Source organism: Thunnus albacares, chromosome 2, assembly GCF_914725855.1.
Source record: "Thunnus albacares chromosome 2, fThuAlb1.1, whole genome shotgun sequence".
NCBI classification, from domain to species: domain Eukaryota; kingdom Metazoa; phylum Chordata; class Actinopteri; order Scombriformes; family Scombridae; genus Thunnus; species Thunnus albacares.
Genome location: NC_058107.1, coordinates 37,862,221 through 37,882,197, shown reverse-complemented (window position 1 = coordinate 37,882,197; position 19,977 = coordinate 37,862,221). Strand labels below are relative to the sequence as shown.

The 19,977-nt window shown below is 42.0% G+C and overlaps 2 protein-coding genes across 2 annotated transcripts in view; one reads left to right on the top strand and one right to left on the bottom strand.

Annotated features, from left to right (window-relative positions):
- The window catches only part of LOC122968417 (putative leucine-rich repeat-containing protein DDB_G0290503), a 635,740-nt gene that overhangs the window by 197,324 nt on the left and 418,439 nt on the right, over positions 1–19,977 (top strand). The gene's annotated exons all lie outside the window — the stretch shown is intronic.
- On the bottom strand, positions 4,516–19,490 carry mfsd14bb (major facilitator superfamily domain containing 14Bb). The gene is made up of 12 exons (XM_044334088.1): positions 19,400–19,490; positions 16,382–16,474; positions 14,910–14,972; positions 14,000–14,127; positions 11,770–11,884; positions 9,451–9,669; positions 9,111–9,224; positions 7,939–8,010; positions 7,598–7,710; positions 6,612–6,709; positions 6,319–6,461; positions 4,516–4,854 (listed from the first exon to the last, which is right to left on the bottom strand). The coding sequence occupies exons 1-12, from the start codon at positions 19,454–19,456 to the stop codon at positions 4,624–4,626; spliced, it is 1,446 nt and encodes a 481-aa protein (XP_044190023.1). The 5' UTR covers positions 19,457–19,490; the 3' UTR covers positions 4,516–4,623.

Genomic DNA, 19,977 nt, shown 5'->3' with positions numbered 1-19,977 from the left:
AGTACAAAAAGAGTTTTGAAAAGCTTCAGTAACACTTATTATTTTCAAATATCAGTTATCAGCCGTGTCCCGAATCCATGTTTTACACTAACTGTACACAGTATTGATTACTCGTTTAGAGCTGCAACCAATCAATAATCTACAAAACTCAGATTTCAGCAGATTTGCAGCTTTTTTTTTTAGTTTCATGTAACAGTTAAATTTCATATTAATTGGAGTTTTTGTATTTATGATGCCGTCACACATTTTAAAGACCAAACAGTTAATCAAGAAAATAATAATAATAATAATGTTAAGGCTGCAAATAATTAATTTCATTCTTCATTAATCGTTTGGTTTATAAACTATCAGCAAACTTTGGTGGAACAGAACTGTGAATATCATGTTAAACGTTTCAGACAAAAATAAATAAAAGATTTAATAAAACGATTAGTCGAGCGATTCATCGATTATCAAAAAACAGTTGCCGATCAATATCCTGTCGATCGACTGATCGTTGCAGCTCCGACTGTCATGATGATGTTTTTATACGAGTATTAAATTCATCTCCAAATATTCAGATTCATCGTTTTTTTTAAAGAAAAAAAGTTTAAATTCTCTGATTTCAGCTTCTTTAAATGTGAATATTTTCTGTTTTTTTCCGTCTTTATGACGATAAAGTGAAGATCTTTGGGTTGTTTGTCATGTTGGGAAACAAACAACTAATCGATCAATAAAGAAAATAATCAACAGATTCATCGATAGTTGCAGCGCTAAACAAACAAACATAATGACGTTTATTTATTTTATACGTTTCGTTTTTCTTTCTGCAGATGTATTTACATGTTTTATTCAGAATCAGTGAACAGTTAGTGCGTCTGAACCGGGACACGGCGAGCGTCTGTTCCTCCGGCCGCCATGTTGCCGACGACTCAGCGTTCACATCCTCCTCCTCCTCCTCCTCCTCATCATCATCGTCTTTCCAAAATCATCATTAATGAGCAGGAATTATTTTCTCATCTGAAGGAAGCAAACTTTCTAGTTTCAGCTGACGTGACGATAAATTAAAGATCTTTTTTCCCACGTTTTTAAAAAAAGACATTTTATAGATTAAATAATTAATCTACAGAATAATCTGCAGATCTATCGGTGACAGTCGAAGCAGGATCATAAATCCGGAGGAACTATGAGACGTGAAAACGTGGCGGCGGCGGCACGACGACCGGAGAGACGGATGTGTGAATATCACGGCGGTGCATTCAGGGACATTCAGTAACAACTGCAGGGCTTCAGAGTGATTGTAGAAAAATATACTTGTAGGTCCATTTTTGTCTTTGTTTGACATCATAATTGAGCAAAAAAAAAAAAAAAAAACGGTGAAAAGGAGAGAAGAATCAAAGAAGAAGAGATTAAAGTTGAATCACAAACGTTTGGTTCAAAATAAACAAAAAAAAAAAAAAAAAGTTTGGCGAGCTGACGGAGAGTTTAAGATGCAACAGAAGCGTAAAAAGATTAAATCTGAATTTTAGAAAAAACTTCTCTAACAGTCTGAAGGAACCCTCCTGATTGTGCTTCATGAAGCTCCGAACCATCATCTTCCTCCCGTATCGGCCAATCAGAAACCTCGTATCTTCCCGTCGAAGCGACAGACAGAAAAAAAAATCAACACGACGGCTAAAAGTTTACAGCTGATGTTGGGTTTTTATGGACCGTGTGACTCTGACGACATCTGGAGCCTCCGAACGTTTCGATATGATTCATCTGGAGGTTTGACGTGTTTCCTGATGTTTGTTCCTCGTCGCTGTTTCGATTTCCTTCCTTTCAGACAGATTTTCACTTAATTTCATATTAATGTTCTTCTCTTATATAATTGTTGGGCATTTTAATCCATTTTATTTTTGTTATTTCTTATTTGTCCAAAATAAATAAATGACTTCAGAGCTTTTTAATCTCACCACTAACACGTCTGATAGATCAATACTTCTGTATCAGCAGTGGATCAAATTACAGCTGCCACCATTCATCGCTTTCAGTCAAATTAAAAGTCCAAATTCTCTGATTTCAGCTTCTTAAATGTGAATATTTCCTGGTTTCTTTCGTCTCGGTGACAGTAAACTGAAGATCTTTGTCGACGTCGTTGGAAAAAACCATTTTATAGACCGAACGACTGATCAATCAATCAAGGAAATGATCGTTCGTTGCAGCCGTAGATCAAAATCACCCTGTGCTGGTTAAGTGTTTTTAGCTTTTTAGCCTCTTTTAGCTCCTGGTTTTGGTTCTGCGGTGCGTCTCCTGTCGCGCCCGCAGCTTGAAATCACCGTCGAGGACGTTTTTGAAGTGAAACTAAACGCAGCCTGAAGGAAGGAAATCTGACGACTCGCTCAGCAGTGATGTGAAATCTCTAATGATTTAACTTCTGAGGCCGAAACAGGAAACTACTGACGGTCCTTTAAACGATCAAACATCCCAGTCAGGGTCACACGGGGCGCCTGCTGTTCCCAGCATGCACTGGGTGAGAGGAGAGGCGTCGTCACAGAAACCGATAAGTTTAAAAAAAAAAGGGAGCGGGGCCGCCGGCTGTAGCCATGGCGACGGGTGTGTTTCTGTATTTAGACGCTGTAGTTGGAGGGTGGGTTTGTTTTGGAATGTCGTGGTTTGTGACCTTTTGACCTCGTAGAAATAAAAGCTTAAGAACAAAAGTAACAAAAAACAATAAATCAATAAATCAATAAATCAATAAATCATGGCACCGTTTGGTTTTTTTTTTTTTAAAAACCTGCCGACCTGCGAAGGTCAGAAACTCCATCGATCGTTTCTGCTTCTTCGATAATCAAACTGAAACAGATTCTCGCTGCGCCGCCGCGACTGGAAACACACGTTCAAATACGTCAGTAACTCGGAGCGCTTGATTTGTGCTACGTGAAGTGGCAGGTGGGTGGGGGAGGGGAGGGGGGAGGGGGAGGGGGTGAGGGGGGTGAGGTGGGGACACAGTAACCGAAACGGGCTCGACTTCAAGTATTTAAACAACAGAAGAAGAAGAAGAGATGAGACGTCTGCTGTCTGGAGATAAATCAAGCGCACTTCAAACTGTTTCAATTCATTTTTCTAAATATTTCTGAACAGATGCTCTGATTTCTCGTCGACGTGAGAACAAGGAAACACCAAAACGGGGAGAGGACGATGACGTCACAGGCGGTCAGAGCTGTTGCCATAGTAACTAGTTATCCATGAGTCTTGTTATTTGCATCCAGAGTGTGAAACGGTGATGATACGCGACCAGCGACAACAGAAACAAACGCCCTGAGCTGTCGCCGCCCACCTGCAGGCGGAGGCCTCCTCCTCTTCTGCGTCGTATCCCACAATCCCGAGCAGCTCCGACGCCGTTTGTCCTCCCCCCCCACCCCCCCGCCCCGCGAAACGTTTCAGTTAAAACAAGTCTGCTTTTGGGGGGACACTTGGCTTCAGCTGTGCAGTGAATTAAACGCACCTCCTCCTCCTGTATAGCAGGGAGCGTTTAATCTGCTGACCTCTGCAGGCCTGGCGGGTGGAGACAGATACAGCAGATACACACACGGGGGAAGGCAAACTGACAGCAGAGTGTTTAGGCGGCAATCACACAGACAGACCGTTACCGTGGTGCGTTCAAACACTGTCGGATACGTCGGCGCCTACAGACGGAGGTCACGGTGGAAACATGTCGGGACGTCCTGGTGGTTTTAACCTTTCGTTGCATTTCGTCACCTCCTCTCTCTCTCTCTCTCTCCCTGCTTCCTGTCTCTCTACCGTCAGAAAACGTGATTCAAAAGTGAAAATATGCAGCTGAACTTGTGATTTAGCTTAAAGTTTGTTATAATAATCTTTAACCTGTTATGTCTGTTGTTGTTGTTTGTTATGCGAGTAAAACATTTTAATAGCAAAAGAAAATAAAAGATTTGGCTTTAAGTTTTCTGTGAGTTTGAGGAAACAGATGATCTGTTTGGTGTTGATGGTGTCAAACGTCCTGATGATTATTATCTGAATTATTATCAAAAAGCTTTGGCGACACCTGAGCGAGGAGCTTAAAGTTGCTGCAGGTGGAACAACGACGAGGCGGACGATGATCCGAATGGAAACAAGGGTACAACTAATAATAATAATAATAATAATAATAATAATAATAATAATAATAATAATAATATAAATATTATATGTTGCACAAACACATGTATTAATTGTTTTTCTTCCTCTGTTACACCAGCAGGGGGCTCATCAACACTAACAGAGACCAAAGTTAAGATTTAGATTTATGAAAATACACAAATAAAAGATGATTTTAGATGAGACGACAGAACTGCTCCTTTAATATTATAAACTGAATTTTAAACCTACATTTTTATCCCAATATGAATTTTAATGTGAAAACTAAACAAACAGCAGCTTTGAGTCACTTTGCATCATGTGAGGAAACGTCCTTCAGCTCGTCGGTGTGATTGCCGTCTAACGCCGCCCCCGACGCGTCGATCTGAACGAATAGAATAATAATAAAAAAAAAAAAACTAAAATAAAATGTGGGTTTATTCTGAGGTGGGCGAGACTAGCAGAGAGAGAGAGAGAGAGAGCTCAAGGCCTCAGCGTTGTGATTGGCCGGGGCCGGCTGTCAGTCAGTCACATGCTGCTGTCCTGTAGGAGCGGCTCGATGTCCTCCGCGTCGCTGGTGGGCGTGGCCAGAGGGCTGCTGTCCTGAGCGTGTGCAGCGGAGGAGCTGCTGGACTTGCGGGCGGAGCACGTCTTGATGTCGGCCAGTCGGTGATGCTCGGGGATGAAGATGGCGACGAGGAGAGCGAACAAGACGGCGCACGCTCCGAACAGGAAGGGAGGGCCGGGGATGATCGACTTCTACACACAGAAAAAAAAAATAGATTTATTAAGTCGAAAGTTTTCATCAACATTAAACAAAATCTCTCAAGAATCAAACAAAAACTAGTTTTAATCAAAGTGAACGAAAAATAATTTGAATCCAAAAAACTTAAAATAAAACTTAACAAGAGATTTGATTCAAATTAAAGCTGCAATGATGAACTGATTAGTTGCCAACTATGTGAAATAAATGTCAATATATTTAAATGTATTTCACATATTTGTTGTTACTTCCTGTAAATAACAATCATTCCAATAATAACTGATGACTCATTGATTCTGATCTGGAACAGCAGAAGAACTGATCAATTAATCAACAATTAGTTAAAGTCAAAGTCTGAAACAATAGAACTGGAGATTCCAGACAGGTTCTGTTCAAATGTGAGTGTGTGCCTGCGTGAGAGTGTGTGTGTCTGCGTGAGAGTGTGTGTGTGCCTGCGTGAGAGAGAGTGTGTCTGCGTGAGAGTGTGTGTGTGCCTGCGTGAGAGTGTGTGTGTCTGCGTGAGAGTGTGTGTGTGCCTGCGTGAGAGTGTGTGTGTCTGCGTGAGAGTGTGTGTGTGCCTGCGTGAGAGTGTGTGTGTCTGTGTGAGAGTGTGTGTGCCTGCGTGAGAGTGTGTGTGTGCCTGCGTGAGAGTGTGTGTGTCTGCGTGAGAGTGTGTGTGCCTGCGTGAGAGTGTGTGTGTGCCTGCGTGAGAGTGTGTGTGTCTGCGTGAGAGTGTGTGTGCCTGCGTGAGAGAGAGTGTGTGCCTGCGTGAGAGTGTGTGTGCCTGCGTGAGTGTGTGTGTGCCTGCGTGAGTGTGTGTGTGCCTGCGTGAGAGTGTGTGTGTCTGCGTGAGAGTGTGTGTGTCTGCGTGAGAGTGTGTGTGTGCCTGCGTGAGAGTGTGTGTGTGCCTGCGTGAGAGTGTGTGTGTGCCTGCGTGAGAGTGTGTGCGCCTGCGTGAAAGTGTGTGCGCGCCTGCGTGAGAGAGAGTGTGCGCGCCTGCGTGAGAGAGAGTGTGCGCGCGCCTGCGTGAGAGAGAGTGTGCGCGCGCCTGCGTGAGAGAGAGAGAGTGTGTGCGCCTGCGTGAGAGTGTGTGTGCCTGCGTGAGAGTGTGTGTGTGTGCCTGCGTGAGAGTGTGTGTGTGCCTGCGTGAGAGTGTGTGTGTGTCTGCGTGAGAGTGTGTGTGCCTGCGTGAGAGTGTGTGTGTGCCTGCGTGAGAGTGTGTGTGTGCCTGCGTGAGAGTGTGTGTGCCTGCGTGAGTGTGTGCGCGCCTGCGTGAAAGTGTGTGCGCGCCTGCGTGAGAGAGAGTGTGCGCGCGCCTGCGTGAGAGAGAGTGTGCGCGCGCCTGCGTGAGAGAGAGAGAGTGTGTGCGCCTGCGTGAGAGAGTGTGTGCGCCTGCATGAGAGAGTGTGGGCCTGCGTGAGAGTGTGTGTGTGCCTGTGTGTGTATATGTGTGTGTGTACCTCTGTGGTCTGTGCAGGTCTTCCTGCCACAGGATCAATGTCGTTCAGCTCCACGTTGAAGAGGAAGAAGATGAAGCCGTAGAGAGCCGGACCCAAACCGTTACACAGACCTCTGATACCTGTGATCATCCCCTGGGCCACACCTGAACACACACACACACACACACACACACACACACACACACACACACGCTTAGAAAGCTTCAAACACATGAAACTGAAATACAGAGAGATGAGTCCTTTGTTCCCTTCAGACAGGTGTTCAGGTCTACAGGTGTACATGTGTGACTGACCTTGCTGGTCAGGTGATGCGCTGTGTGACACCAGAGCAGAGACTGCTGGGAAGGTGATGGAGGACATTGCTGCTACTGTTCCTGCTGCCCACATCATCCTGAAAACACATCGACATCTTTCAGTCATGAAGAAAATAAACATCTAGAACTGATCACCTGTCAGGACCAAAGCTGCAACGATTAGTCACCAACTGTTACATTAACTGCCAAATATTTTGATAATTGATTCATTTTTTAAGTAAGTTAACCTTTATTTATATAGCACCTTTTCATTGAATGTTATGGGAAAGTCAATCTATAAAAGCAGGTTTTCAAGTGTTTTTGAAACAGGTTGTTAGTTTGGAACGTGTTACAGCCAACAGGTTTTGGTTGGAAGACCTCAGCGACGGCTCGGTATGTGCAGGAGCTCAACCGTGTAAGACCTTATCAGTGATTAAAAGAATCTTGAATCAATCCTGAGCTTCACTGGTAACCAGTGCAGAGATGAAGGCATGAATGATGTTTTCAGAGGCCGACAGTAACGCTCTGGTTTAAAGAAGCAGGATTGAACCAATTAAAAGGAAAATGTCCAAATTCTCTGCTTCCAGCTTCTTAAATGTGAATATTTTCTGGTTATTTTGATCTTTCTGACAGTAAACTGAATATCATTTGATGACGTCGTCTTTGAGGAACATTGATCAACATTTTTTCACTGTTTTCTGACATTTAATGTACAAAAACAACTAATTGATGAACGGAGAAAATAAAGATTAGACAGATTAATGGAGAATGTAAATAATCATTAGTTGCAGCTTTACTCAGGAACAAGAATACTGATGAGTTGATCAATACAGCTGATCAGTGAGGAGTCTGAAGAGCTTCTGGAAGATCAATTAAACATCTTTTCATTTCAGTGTTTGCAGAATTAAAAAGCTTAAGCACAATGAAAAGGTTATCGAGTGTGAACACAGACAGACAGTCACGATGAGTCTGGTCCGTGGACTCACCATGGTTCGGAGCCGAAGCCGTACCAGGCCAGCTGGAAGAGCTGAAAGCCCAGACCGAGCAGAACCGTGTTCTTATTACCGATGGTTCTCATGAGAACGCTGAGGAACAGAGTCTGACGGAGAACAGAAGCAAACATTAGAAACACTAGAAGCATAAAACAACACGTTTGCATCCGGATGTAACGGATGATTTTTTTGTTTTGTGCTTGAATGTGAGTGAGAAGTTGTGAACTTATTAAGTCTATAACGATGTGTTTCACTGTGAGCGTTGTGGTTTCACACTGAATATAAACTGTCAACAGAGCTGCAGACTTCCTGTTTCAACCAGAGCGTTAGTGTACCTGAGCCACTATAGACAGGATTCCCACCATGGCGATGAAGGCGGCGATGGCTGCAGGAGAAAACTCGATCACCTGAAACACACACACACACACACACACACACACACACACACACACACACACACACACACACACACACACACACACACACACACACACACACGTTATCAATAACATTAACAGTCATTTATTTGATTATTATTTACAGCTGAGCCTGTTGTCACCACCAGGCTGCAACTAACGACTGTCATTATCAATTCATCTTCATTGATTAGATGTTTTATCGATATGACAAAAAAAACAAACAACCATCACAGTTTCCTGCAGCACAAGATGATGTCATCAAACGTCTTATTTTGTCCGACCAACAGTCCAAAACTCAAAGATCATCAAAGAGTTGCCAATCAATCGACTAATCAGCTCCTGCACTGATCTGCATCATTGTACCAAAATATCAAAATAATAATAATAATAATAATAAACATGTAATGTCTTTATTTTATACATTAAAGCTTATTTGACCACAAAAAAAACATTGAACATAAATAATATGTAATATGGAGCTAAATGTGGATAAACGTCATGTAATTCAGAAGAATATTCAGTTTTATTTTGTTAATTTTTGCTATTTTGTCTTGAAAATAAACAAATATGTTATGTTACAGTTCATAGATGTGAGTCAGTTTCATCTGTCTATTAATATTTATATTGAGATCAATATAATAACTTACAATTGAATACATATAAATATATGATTTAAACTGAGACAGTTCTTATTGCTTTAGCTTTTAGAGTTTTTATTCTCCATCATGTTTGGATTTAACTGCTGTTTCATTTAGTTTTAGTGTAAGAGCAGCTTGTTTTTACTTGATACGGAAATGATACATTTCTGTGGCGTAATAAATGTATAAATAGTAAAACAGATGTCAAGTATTCAGATTGTGGTTTTAACTCAGTTATGACTGATATGTAGTTTCTGTATTTGGTTTGTAGGACAGAGCAGCAGCAGCAGCAGCAGCAGCAGCAGCAGCAGCCCTCACTGAGACCTGCTGACAGACGTCACAGCGGAGCAGAGGAGAGACACTGAGATAGTGATGTAACTGACCTGTGTGTGTGTGAAAGTGAGTGTGTGCGTGTGTGTGTGTGTGTGTGCGTGTGTGTGTGTGTCTCACCTGTCTCAGGTAGAGGAAGAAGCTGGAGTACTGTCCGGCTTCGGGCAGGTAGGACAGGAACACCGTGACACAGATCAGCAGCACTGTGGTGTCTTTCCCCACACGACGCAGAGACTGAGCACACAAACAACCGTCAATACAACTCATCAATACAGTCAATCAATCAATCAGCTGATGTCTGGCAGACACGTTTATATAAAGTAGCTAATCAATGTCTCCCTGTCAGTAATGAGGCTGAAACCACCGATCGTTAGTTACATTTTGACACTTCTTCTTTGTTTTCGTCTGCAGCTGCAGATGATTCGTTCATAATCAATATTCAATAATCTGATGGACTCACGGCGAAGGGGTCGGCCTGCTCCCAGGAGATGGGGAAGCCCCACGACGTCAGCCGCATCTTGTCCGGCAGCGACTCCGGGACCACGAAGAACACGAAGGCGATGTCGGCCACCGCGATCACCGTGGCGACCAGGACCACCAGGCTGTCGCTGTAACGCGCCGACAGGTAGGCGCCGATGGCCGGGCTCGTCACCAGACTGGCGGCGAAGGTGGCAGAGACCTGAGGAGGAAGAGGAGGAGGAGGAGGAAGATTTGCATTTAACTAAACCAACTAAAACTATTAACGTCAGTCTGGAAGCTCGTTTGCGTTAAAGCTGCTTTCTGATCATTAACGAGGCCGTTTGCTGCGTTTATGAGTAAAGTTCAGTTCAGTAGAAACAGAGAACAGCAGCTCGACCTCTAAGAGTCTCCTCATACATGAAACTATGTGGTCACATGACCCCAGTCATCAGTCTGTCCTTAAAGCAGCAGATGACAACACGTGTCATTGATTACAGACGCTCGTTCTCTGCTCGTTAAACCAGGACGAACACGAAGCTCCAGTCAGACGTCACGCTGGTGCGATCGTCTGTGGATTTCAAAATAAAAGATGAAGATGAGAAATGATTCTGTTCAACATCGACACGAGAAGCTTTAACTCTGAAAAGCTGATTTCTTCACACATTAAAGCTGCAACTCCTGATTATTTTCATTCATTCTGGAGCTGCGGCGATTAATCGATTAGTTTCCAACTATTAAATGAATCTGCATCATTCTTCATCTTAACAGTTTACTGTCAGAGACTAAAGGAACTGTTCACATGTTCACATTTAAGAAGCAGGAATCAGAGAAACGTTTAAACGATGATCAGAACAGCTGGTGACTGATTTAATAGTTAACAACTAATCAGTTAATTGTTGCAGCTCTAATTTAATAACAATAATTTTTATTTAATTGAATGATTTTCATGTTTTTTACAACTACTTTCTTTCATAAGTGGTCAGTAGACTCATGTTATTAATGTTTGTTATTAATTCCTCTTCATGTTTTGTGCAGTTGACTCATATTTTCTTATATATTATTTTATTATCTGTGTGGCTGTATAGAAATATGTGTAGAGTGAATAAGAAACACTTTTCTTTATGGAACAAATGAGGGCGGTGTTGTTGTTCTAAAAATAAATTCAGATGTGTTGACATGATGCTTTTATTCTCTGAAGCTCAACATAAACCACACTGACAACTCAAAGAGTCCGTATTAGTGTGAACTTCCTGTCCTGCCTGTGACTGCGTCTCACTGCAGAGCTTCATAATAGACGGAAACACCATGAAGCAGCAGAGCCTCCGTTATACTGTACATACACACGGTATACTGTACATACACACGGTATACTGTATATACACACGGTATACTGTACATACACACGGTATACTGTATATACACACGATATACTGTACATACACACGGTATACTGTACATACACACGGTATACTGTATATACACACGGTATACTGTACATACACACGGTATACTGTTACAGTTAGTATGTGTCTGCAGCGCTGCTCCTTTATGTCCACATGAACTCATATTAGAGACAATACGGTATTTTTTAAACCTGAAAAACAAAGCTGAGCAGAGCTGCAAACACTGATTATTTTATTAATTCATCTTTTAGTCTATAAAACATCAGAAATCTCACGTTATCAGACTCCAAACTGAAAGTCTTTAGATGTCTTATTATGTCAAACAAACCGTCTTAAAACCTAAAGATGCTTTAATATGATAACTGATCGATTCATCGACATATTGTTGCAGTCCTGGTTGGGAAGGTCTATTTTAGCCCTCAGTCATGTCTGCAGGTATTCCTTTAAGGCTGCACACACTCCCAAAACAGTTCTTCTTGTCTCATTAAAATCCTTAAAATTGAAATCTTTCTTCTCTCTCATTAAAATGTAAATACTGTATGTTTCATTTAAAAATGTCTCCTCCTTCACTGGGAAGTTTGTTCTCTTTGTGCTCAGAGAAACTTTCTTTCTTCAGCAGATGAATGAAAACAAACAGAGGAAAAACATCCAGCTGAAGGAAGACGAAGGAACAAGACTTTAATGTGAGGAAGCCTGTTTGTAGCCTGAGAGACGAAACCCGGGGCGACACAACGCTGAGATTTATCAGAAGAGTTTTCAAACTGTATTTTTTTAGGTTTTACAAGAGAAAAGAATGAAAGTATAAATACTGACTGGTTGGTTCGGTTAATGTTCATCTGATAAAACACAAACAGCAGCGTCTTTACTGGTTTCTCTCAAGTGTTTCAGGTGAGTGATGTCATCAGCGGTGTAATTACCAGGCCGTAGGCGGTGCTCCTCTCATGCTCCTCTGTAATGTCGGCGACGTAGGCGAAGATCACCGAGAAGGTCACAGCGAAGATCCCCGAGACTGAGATCAGAGCAAAATACCACCTGCACACACACACATACACACACATACACACACACACACACACACACACACACACACACACACACACACACACACAGACAGGAAACAGCTCAGATTTACATACAACACGCACAGTGTTCACCAAATTACATTCAAGACCTTTTTAATATCACATAGAATGAAATGTTTGACTCCTGACAGCTAAAATAAACTCAGAATGTTTTTTTTAAAAGGAGCCTATCAGTGATCTAGATATTATATATCGTCTTCTTGTGATCCAGAGCCTCCACTGCTGCTCATGTTTCACGGCTGATTTCTGATAAACACACTGAGGATCTGCAGCGTGCATGTTCCATGCAGAACGAGCAAGGAGAGGAAAGAGGTTTCTGGTGAACATGTTTGCTGCTGCTGCTGCTGCTGCTGCTGCTGCTGCTCTGATCCTCAGACGCTCACATGAGCAGCATGTGACTCTAAACTCCCAACAGTCTGCCTGAAGACACAAAGGGCTGCAGCAGATTCTCCGCTGACTCGACACGTCACACTGACTGGACGTCTGCAGGCCTGAACTACAAATTCACTTAGTTTCAAAATGATACGACTCCGTCTGAGACGCTGAAGACACACGGCTGCCGAGTCCAGAAACTACCCGCACGATCCAGCTGTGAAGGCTGCGAGTGTGATATCTGATGAACTGACTCAAGTGATGTCACTCAAGGTAGCTAGTAGTGAGGTTAGCAGACCTCACTAGCAGCTCCAGGCTACATTAGCCGCTACTAGCATCACACACCTGAATCTCCCACCCAACTGTCAGAAATCCAGTTGCATTGTGGGTAATGTAGGCACCTGGTTTTTGAATATTGTCTTCTTAAAAACCCGTCCAGCGTGAATCTGACGATGTTACAGGAACGAAATCATAAATATGTGAAGGACTCTTAATATTCAGGATCTAAAGTCACATGACTGCTTCAAACAGATCCTGGTATTCAAACCAAGCAGAAACCTCCAGGGCTTTAAAATGAGGCCAAAACCTGCAGTTCCTTGAACGACCACTTGAGGCTCCAGAAGCGAGTTAATCATAGACCCTCATGTTAAAATGTCCAACTTTACAGCAGAAATAAACATGTTTACAGTCTGGTACAAACAACGGTTTTGGTCTCTGTAGCTAATTTCCTCTTTCATGACAACTGTACGGGGGGTGAATTTTTCTATAACTCACCTGTTTAAATTTTATTAAGCCATAAAGTTCTGCATAATGAAGGACATGGCTGCTTTGAGTGACAGGTCCGCCAGCCGCTAGGTGGCTTGTTTCAGCCGTTCGGCCCGCCTCTTTGCCCATTTTTGATTGGCTGGGAGTTCGGCAGCGTCACGCACTGCCAAGATGGCGACGGCCGGAGCGGCTCGCTTTGAGCTTCAAAACCGCTTTTCAGAAACCAACGGGCGTCGTCACGGTAACTACGTCCATATTATTATATACAGTCTGTGATTCAAACACAGCAGAACTTCATCAACCTGCATCTCAGTTTTATTAAAAATATTTATTTTACTGTATAAGTGGTCGATCATAAATGCTGACGGTGGTCTGGATGAAGCTTCTCTACTGGGAGGATTTTGCTGCTTTTCCTCATCAGACGTTATAATAATAAACTGAATATTTCTGTTAGTTGGACAAATAAAGACATTTGAAGACGTCACTTGTGACTGTGGGGAAACTGTGAGGAGCATCATGACTGTCTGATTCCTGGAACACCTGCCAGAAATCTCGACTTTTAACCCGACGTCAAAAATCTGAGAAACATATTTTACATCCTCAGATCCAAAAGCTGAGCCAGTTTTTTTTTTTTTTTCCATCTGTGCTCCCAGACTGCAGAACCTCCTTCATAGAATCACTTTAAGCCTCTTAATTTTTAATAGCGTGATAAAATTAACTTTGTCTGTTACAGTTCTTTACTTATCAATTTATTTTTGTTTTGTTTGAATTATTTAACGGTATTTCACATGTTTCTGTGAAGCACTTTGACTCCTGTTGTTGTTGTTGTTTTTAAATGTGTCTCTATAAATAAATAAACTGGACTTAAATGACATTCGAGTTAAATAATTAAGCTTCTGTTCCTTCCTCAGACTGTTTCCTGTCTCACCAGGGACTGATCCTCATGAAGGGGATGGGGGCGCAGGTGAAGAAGACCGTCATCAGGAGGAAGGACTTTCTGCCCCAGATGTCTGACAGAGCACCAATCAGAGGAGCCGACAGAAACGACAGGAAGCCCTGAACCGTCACACACAGAAAAAACAAACGTTAAAAAAACCCCCCATAAAATCAGCCTCCGTCCAATGTTGTATTTTTTAATTATGACAACATTTTATTCCCACCAACACTTGTCCGTTTAAGCCTCTGGGGTCGTATCAGCTAAATTATAAAAGCCATAATTTGATGTTTTATGTGTTTATTTATCTAATATCAACTGTACAAACAACTCTTTACAGTCTCAAGTGATCCTAGTTACACATACAGTCAAATATGTGGTTTTATTCTGTTTGCAAACATTTTATTACTGAACAGAAATGAAGAAACGAATACAGATGGTTTTGATATCAATGTAAATAACTGTTGTTCTGAGTAATAGAGACGTTGTTTTTGTTTGTCAGCCGAAGCTTCAGGCTACAAATGTGAAGACATTTAACATTTACACAGAGCTGTTTGTTGTGGAAAACGGATCAAATGGTGAAAAATTCAACTTCTGTTTGACTTTTTCTTTTGACTTCTTGGTCTTCTAACGTTTTTATAATGTCATGTGACATCACTGCAGCTCATATATTCACAGATCTCATGTTGAGCTGAAAGAGATGATGTCGATTAGTAGCTTGTAACTTACAGAACTGAGTTCATACAAATGTTTCTGTGTTAAAACTAACAGGAAAAAAAATGTCTCAGAGCCCAGAAGGTTGATGTGATGGTTTTATATTAATGTGTGTGTGTGTGTGTGTGTGTGTGTGTGTGTGTGTGTGTGTGTGTGTGTGTGTGTGTGTGTGTGTGTGTGTGTGTGTTACCTTCACACCCTGAACCAGGCCGTTCATCAGGAAGGTGTGCTGAGGAAACGTCTCATGAAGGACCTGAAACGACAACCGAATGTCAAACATGTGTTTTTAATTTCAGGTCTGACGTCAGTTTAACTTCTTATCTTCACTCACACACACACACACACACACACACACTGGCACACACACACACACACACACACTGACACACACACGCACACACACACACTGATGGCCATAGAGCGTGTTAAAGAGTGTTTTAATGAGCCAGCTATGTGACTAATGTAAAAAATACGCTATGGAAACATTAGTTAACTCGCCTGTTACACACTAGTCACACATACTGAGCCTTTTTATCTGTGTGATGCAGCAGCAGACGTGACGGGACACATCCTCACAGCTGCTTTATCAAACCTCACTTCATTCACGGGAGCTGAGATGAATATCAGCTTCATCGTCCAGGACGTGTTTAGTTTAAGCAAGAAATGCTCAAAAGTTATAAAAATCCATCAAGAGGAAGTGACTCATGTTACATGATAAACCACAGTTAGTTTTACCACAATCAGAAAACTCAAGGTTCAGATCTTATTACAGTTATGAGTCACAACATCAGATCAGCAACAAAGGAGACAAATTTAACTTTGCCTCCATTTTTACATTGCTAGCTGTTTTGATAATTATAAATCAGAGGGTCGTCTGCATAAAAGTTGAGCCTGCAGCAAAGCACCATGTTATCCAATCAGATATACACAAGCTCACATTCAGGGACTTTAACGTGAACGATGCATCTCCATTGTTTGAGTCTTTCCACAGCTGGAAAATGTTTTGGCGTCTGATGAACCTTCAGAGTCGAGGATCATGTTTTTATCAGAGACGCTTTGCATCTTATCAAAGCTTTTATGTCGTGTGAACTCGCACTAGACGTTTTTTAATCTTCCTCTCTGCACAGCCAGACGTGCAACTTTCACTCTTACACTGACTGGCTGAGCTCACACCTGAATATAAACATGAAACCGATAAAGTTTATTCAAAGAAGACGACATCATCCTCAACAATAGAAAGAGAACAGTGAGTATGAACGAATGTGGAGCTGCAGATGTCTGGAGGATTCTGATGTGAAGATTAAGTTTTTCCATCTCGACGGTTTAACCACAACAGCAAACATCCTCCAATCAGATTCAAAACAAGCTCACGACAGTTTGTAACAGCAGCCATGTTGGAAATGTGATCAAGGATCTGATCAAACTGTAGACAGACGACTTAAAATTCATTTCTGATCTGCCAGAAATCCAACCGATCATCTGAACATCAAACAACAACAACTATGACAGAAATAAGGACAGAAATGAGGAGAAGCACAAAAACATCTGTTATCAGAAGAGACTCGTCTTCTTCACAGAGAGAGACGTGTGAAACCAAATAAACACCCTGCAGCTGCTGGTGCGTGTTTACCTCATGAGGGGATGTTTGGCGTGTTTACTCACAGTCAGCATGGGCGTGGTCAGCAGCCCCCAGGCGAAGAACTCCAGGAAGATCACCACCACCGCATGAGTCACTCTGGCTCGTCCTCGGCCGTGCTGCGGTCAGAAGAAGAAGAAGAAGAAGCATTAAAGATTCATCTGCGGGAATCACCTCACTTCCTGTCCGATCAGATCGAAACTAAAGTCTTCTTCTTGCTCTCCTCTTAACATCCTGCACCGACAGTTCACTCCGACTCCGGCTGATGATGATGAATGTGACCTTTGACCTCACTACTCTCATCATCTGTGATCCAGAAACGGTCTGCTGCCATCATTGGATGAGAGATTTAGCAGAACACTTAAAAGCTGAAGAAATAAAGTTATGTTTTTAAGAAATCTATGTAGTAATTTATGTATCGTGTGTCGTTGTACAATCTGAAGTTACTTATTATTTCTGAAAGAGACAAATATAGAAAATCAGCAGAATGACCCTTTAAGTTTGAACCTGTAGACTCGGAGCTGCAGAGTCTGTGTAGGAAAACACTCACTTGTCGAGCAGGTTCTGCAGTCAGAAATCTGAATGTTCAGGCTGCTGTTCAGTGTGTGAAACATGCAAACTTGGAGCAAAGTTTGTGGGCAAAAACTTAAACATATAAGCGTACAAACTGATGACAGGTAGAAAACGCTGTTATCGATGACAATATTCAAATCATCTACTGTCCAACGTTTTATTTGAATATCCAAACTCTGAGTGTGAGTTTTATGCTCCACGTAGTAAAAACATTCACGCTGCATCGAATCTGACAGATGTGAAAACTGCACAGCTGTCGGTGATGACACATATGAACTCATCTAAATCTGTACCTTTTATAGAACGGGGCAGCGCTTCATGTGTGTGCGTAGCGGTTGAGCGAGAGAGCGAGCGGCGGAAAAGTGAGGGTGGAGGTAGAGCAGAGCAGGAAGAGGTTAACAGGAAGTGATCAGTCTCACGACAGTGTGTCTGTTAATAAATGCTGCGGCTTCTCAAGACCAAGAAAAGTCTCGTCTGTTGTTTCACCGGCTGCTGGTAAAGTGAAGGTTAGCTCCACAGTTAGCAACAACAGGTTAGCTTAACCTGCAGATGCTAAACGTGTGTTTACGTTTCAACCAGAGCAGCTTTAACAAACTAAACAGTCTAAATAAGCTGATATCCTGTATCTGCTCTTCTATACTTTCCTCATATTATTATCAGTGAGGCTGTTTGTGATGTGGCTTCACAGGTAAACAACAGTCAGCTGATACCGACTGTACTGTAGTCTGAGTGTTTCTCATCCTTGCAGAGAGAGAGAGAGAGAGAGAGAGAGAGAGCTGCATGATGACATTTAATTTGTCACGTGGAATCAAAATGAAACTACAAGTATTTCTTTACTATTTTAGAGTTGAAACATTGATTCATTGATTTGTCAGTTGACAGAAAATGAATCAGAGCCTTGTCTTGAGACAGAACGGCATCAGACTGAAAAAGGTAACGTAAGCCAGACGTCCTCGTGCTGATCACTAACTGTGATGTTTCACACAAAAACACTAAAAGTTCTTTGGTTCCAGTTTCTCCAAATGTGAGGATTTCTCTGTTTTTCTCTGTTATATCACTGTAAACTGAATGTATTTGGGCTTTAGACTGGAGCTCATACAGATTCAGGCGTTTGAAGACATCGCCCGGGGCTGTGGGAACTTACATTTCTCACATTTTGTAAACGAAAGTGATAGTTAGTTGTGGTCTTAAACTATCTGATGTGAAGCTGAATGTATTTCACAACTAATAGTCCAGTGGAAAACTTTATTTTAACTACACATATGGAAGAATGAGATAATTATATGTAGAAATATTTACTGTCAAATGCATCATGTTTTCATTGAAAGGGCAGAGACCCAGTAGAAGCTGCTTTCAACACAAAGTTTCACCTTTTATATTTGGTTTATATGACGCAGCTGTAAAATACTAAACCGACATGAAGGGCCCGTTGAGGAATCAGTTACATGCAAATTGATACCGTAGTAAATCGATATGAAAGTTCTCATTTAACAGAGTCAAAGTTTGTTCTGTGTAGAGTTTGTTTGTGTACATTTGCTGATAAACAGCCTTCATTTGCAAAACAGGTGTTCAAACTGCCATCAGGTAAACATCTGACTCCTCCACACAGAGAGCAGTCAGATATGTTCCCATGAAACTAGGCAGCGTTATCTAATTATTGTGGTTAAAGGACAAGTTAAACCAGCAGTCAGGTGTCTGTAATCATTCCTCCTGTTCATACTGGATATTAAATGATCCTTCAAATCCACAGTGTGTCCACACAGTCATTTAAAAGTTGATGTGAAGCTTCTATTCAGCTTCAGCAGTCTGAATCATATCAAGTGGATATCTGACACATTTACAGTCTTTTTAGCATCAAATTCCCTCTTTGTGTTTCCTCGGACAGTGTTTCTTTGTTGAGCTGCAGGTGGAAGTATAGTAACAAAAAGAGGAACTTTGGCACTAAAAAGACTGTAACGTTGAAAGATATCTACTTGATTTGACTCATTTAGACGCTGAAGCTTCATATTAGCTTCAGATAAACTTTTAAATACATTTGTCCTCCATCACTTCCAATGTAAGTGCATTATGAAGGGATCTTCTAATGGTCAGTATGAACAGGAGGAATGATTACAGCAAACAAAACAGCTTTAATGTTCATTTAGGCTCCTGACTGTTGGTTTAAGACTCACTTGATAAACTGTGAAATCGTCCTTTGACCTAAACTTACCGTTAACTAGCTAACGTTAAGTTAAGTGAAAAAGAGAATTACCGGTTAACGTTGAGTTACATCGCATTCGAGCTAACTAACGTTAACCGTCCGAATTATGAACCGTCGTTCACCTACATGACAGACGAGCGTCTCCATTGTGTTACTGTTGTATAATGTTATTCACCAGATTCCGGCAGCTGTCAACTGTTTATCTTTAATTTTTAACGGTTATTTTCGTAGAGACCTCCGTTAGCCGACAGTGCTAACACGGCTAACTCACCGAGCTCCGGACCAACATGATGTCGTTGGCCTCGGTCGCTGTTTTCTCCCGGTTCATCTCACATCCTGCCGGGACGATTTTCACATGGAGTCCGTGTTGCCGTCCATCCTCCTGAGGTGCCTCCGTCTCTTCCAGGGTGTCCCGCTGTGTGGATTATAGCTATGTGTCTGCGCTATCATGGACTTCAGCTAAACTCGCTAACGGAGCGGTAAACTGTAAGAGGAGGTTCGGCTTTCGTTTTTCACCAAAATTCCTCCGCTCTGATTGTAATTTAACAGTTTGTCATTGTGTTTTTATCACCAGGGTTACGCGGGTGAGCGGCGCTTCCGTCTGTTACTGTTTATATCGACAAACACCGCCCATACGGACCGTCAATGGCATCCAAACCAACGCAACTTCCCTGGCGCGCGGCGCCGCCTCCAACGTATGATACAGTGATTGGAGCTGTTCCCAGATCAGCGCTTATTTAAGTAGGTTTCTCTGTTACACAGTTAGCAGCTATCAGATCTGACTCTGGATCAGTTAAAACATTTACAGTTACCGCCTCTCGTTGTATCCAGCCAACAGCGCCGCCTGCC

Coding starts and splice junctions, on each gene's coding strand:
- mfsd14bb (XM_044334088.1), bottom strand. CDS start 19,456: ATGAACCGGGAGAAAACAGCGACCGAGGCCAACGACATCATGTTGGTC. Junction 14,128..14,909: donor GCCTGGTTCAGGGTGTGAAG/GTAACACACACA, acceptor GTGACGGTTCAG/GGCTTCCTGTCGTTTCTGTC. Junction 4,855..6,318: donor GACCTGCACAGACCACAGAG/GTACACACACAC, acceptor TTCTGTGTGTAG/AAGTCGATCATCCCCGGCCC.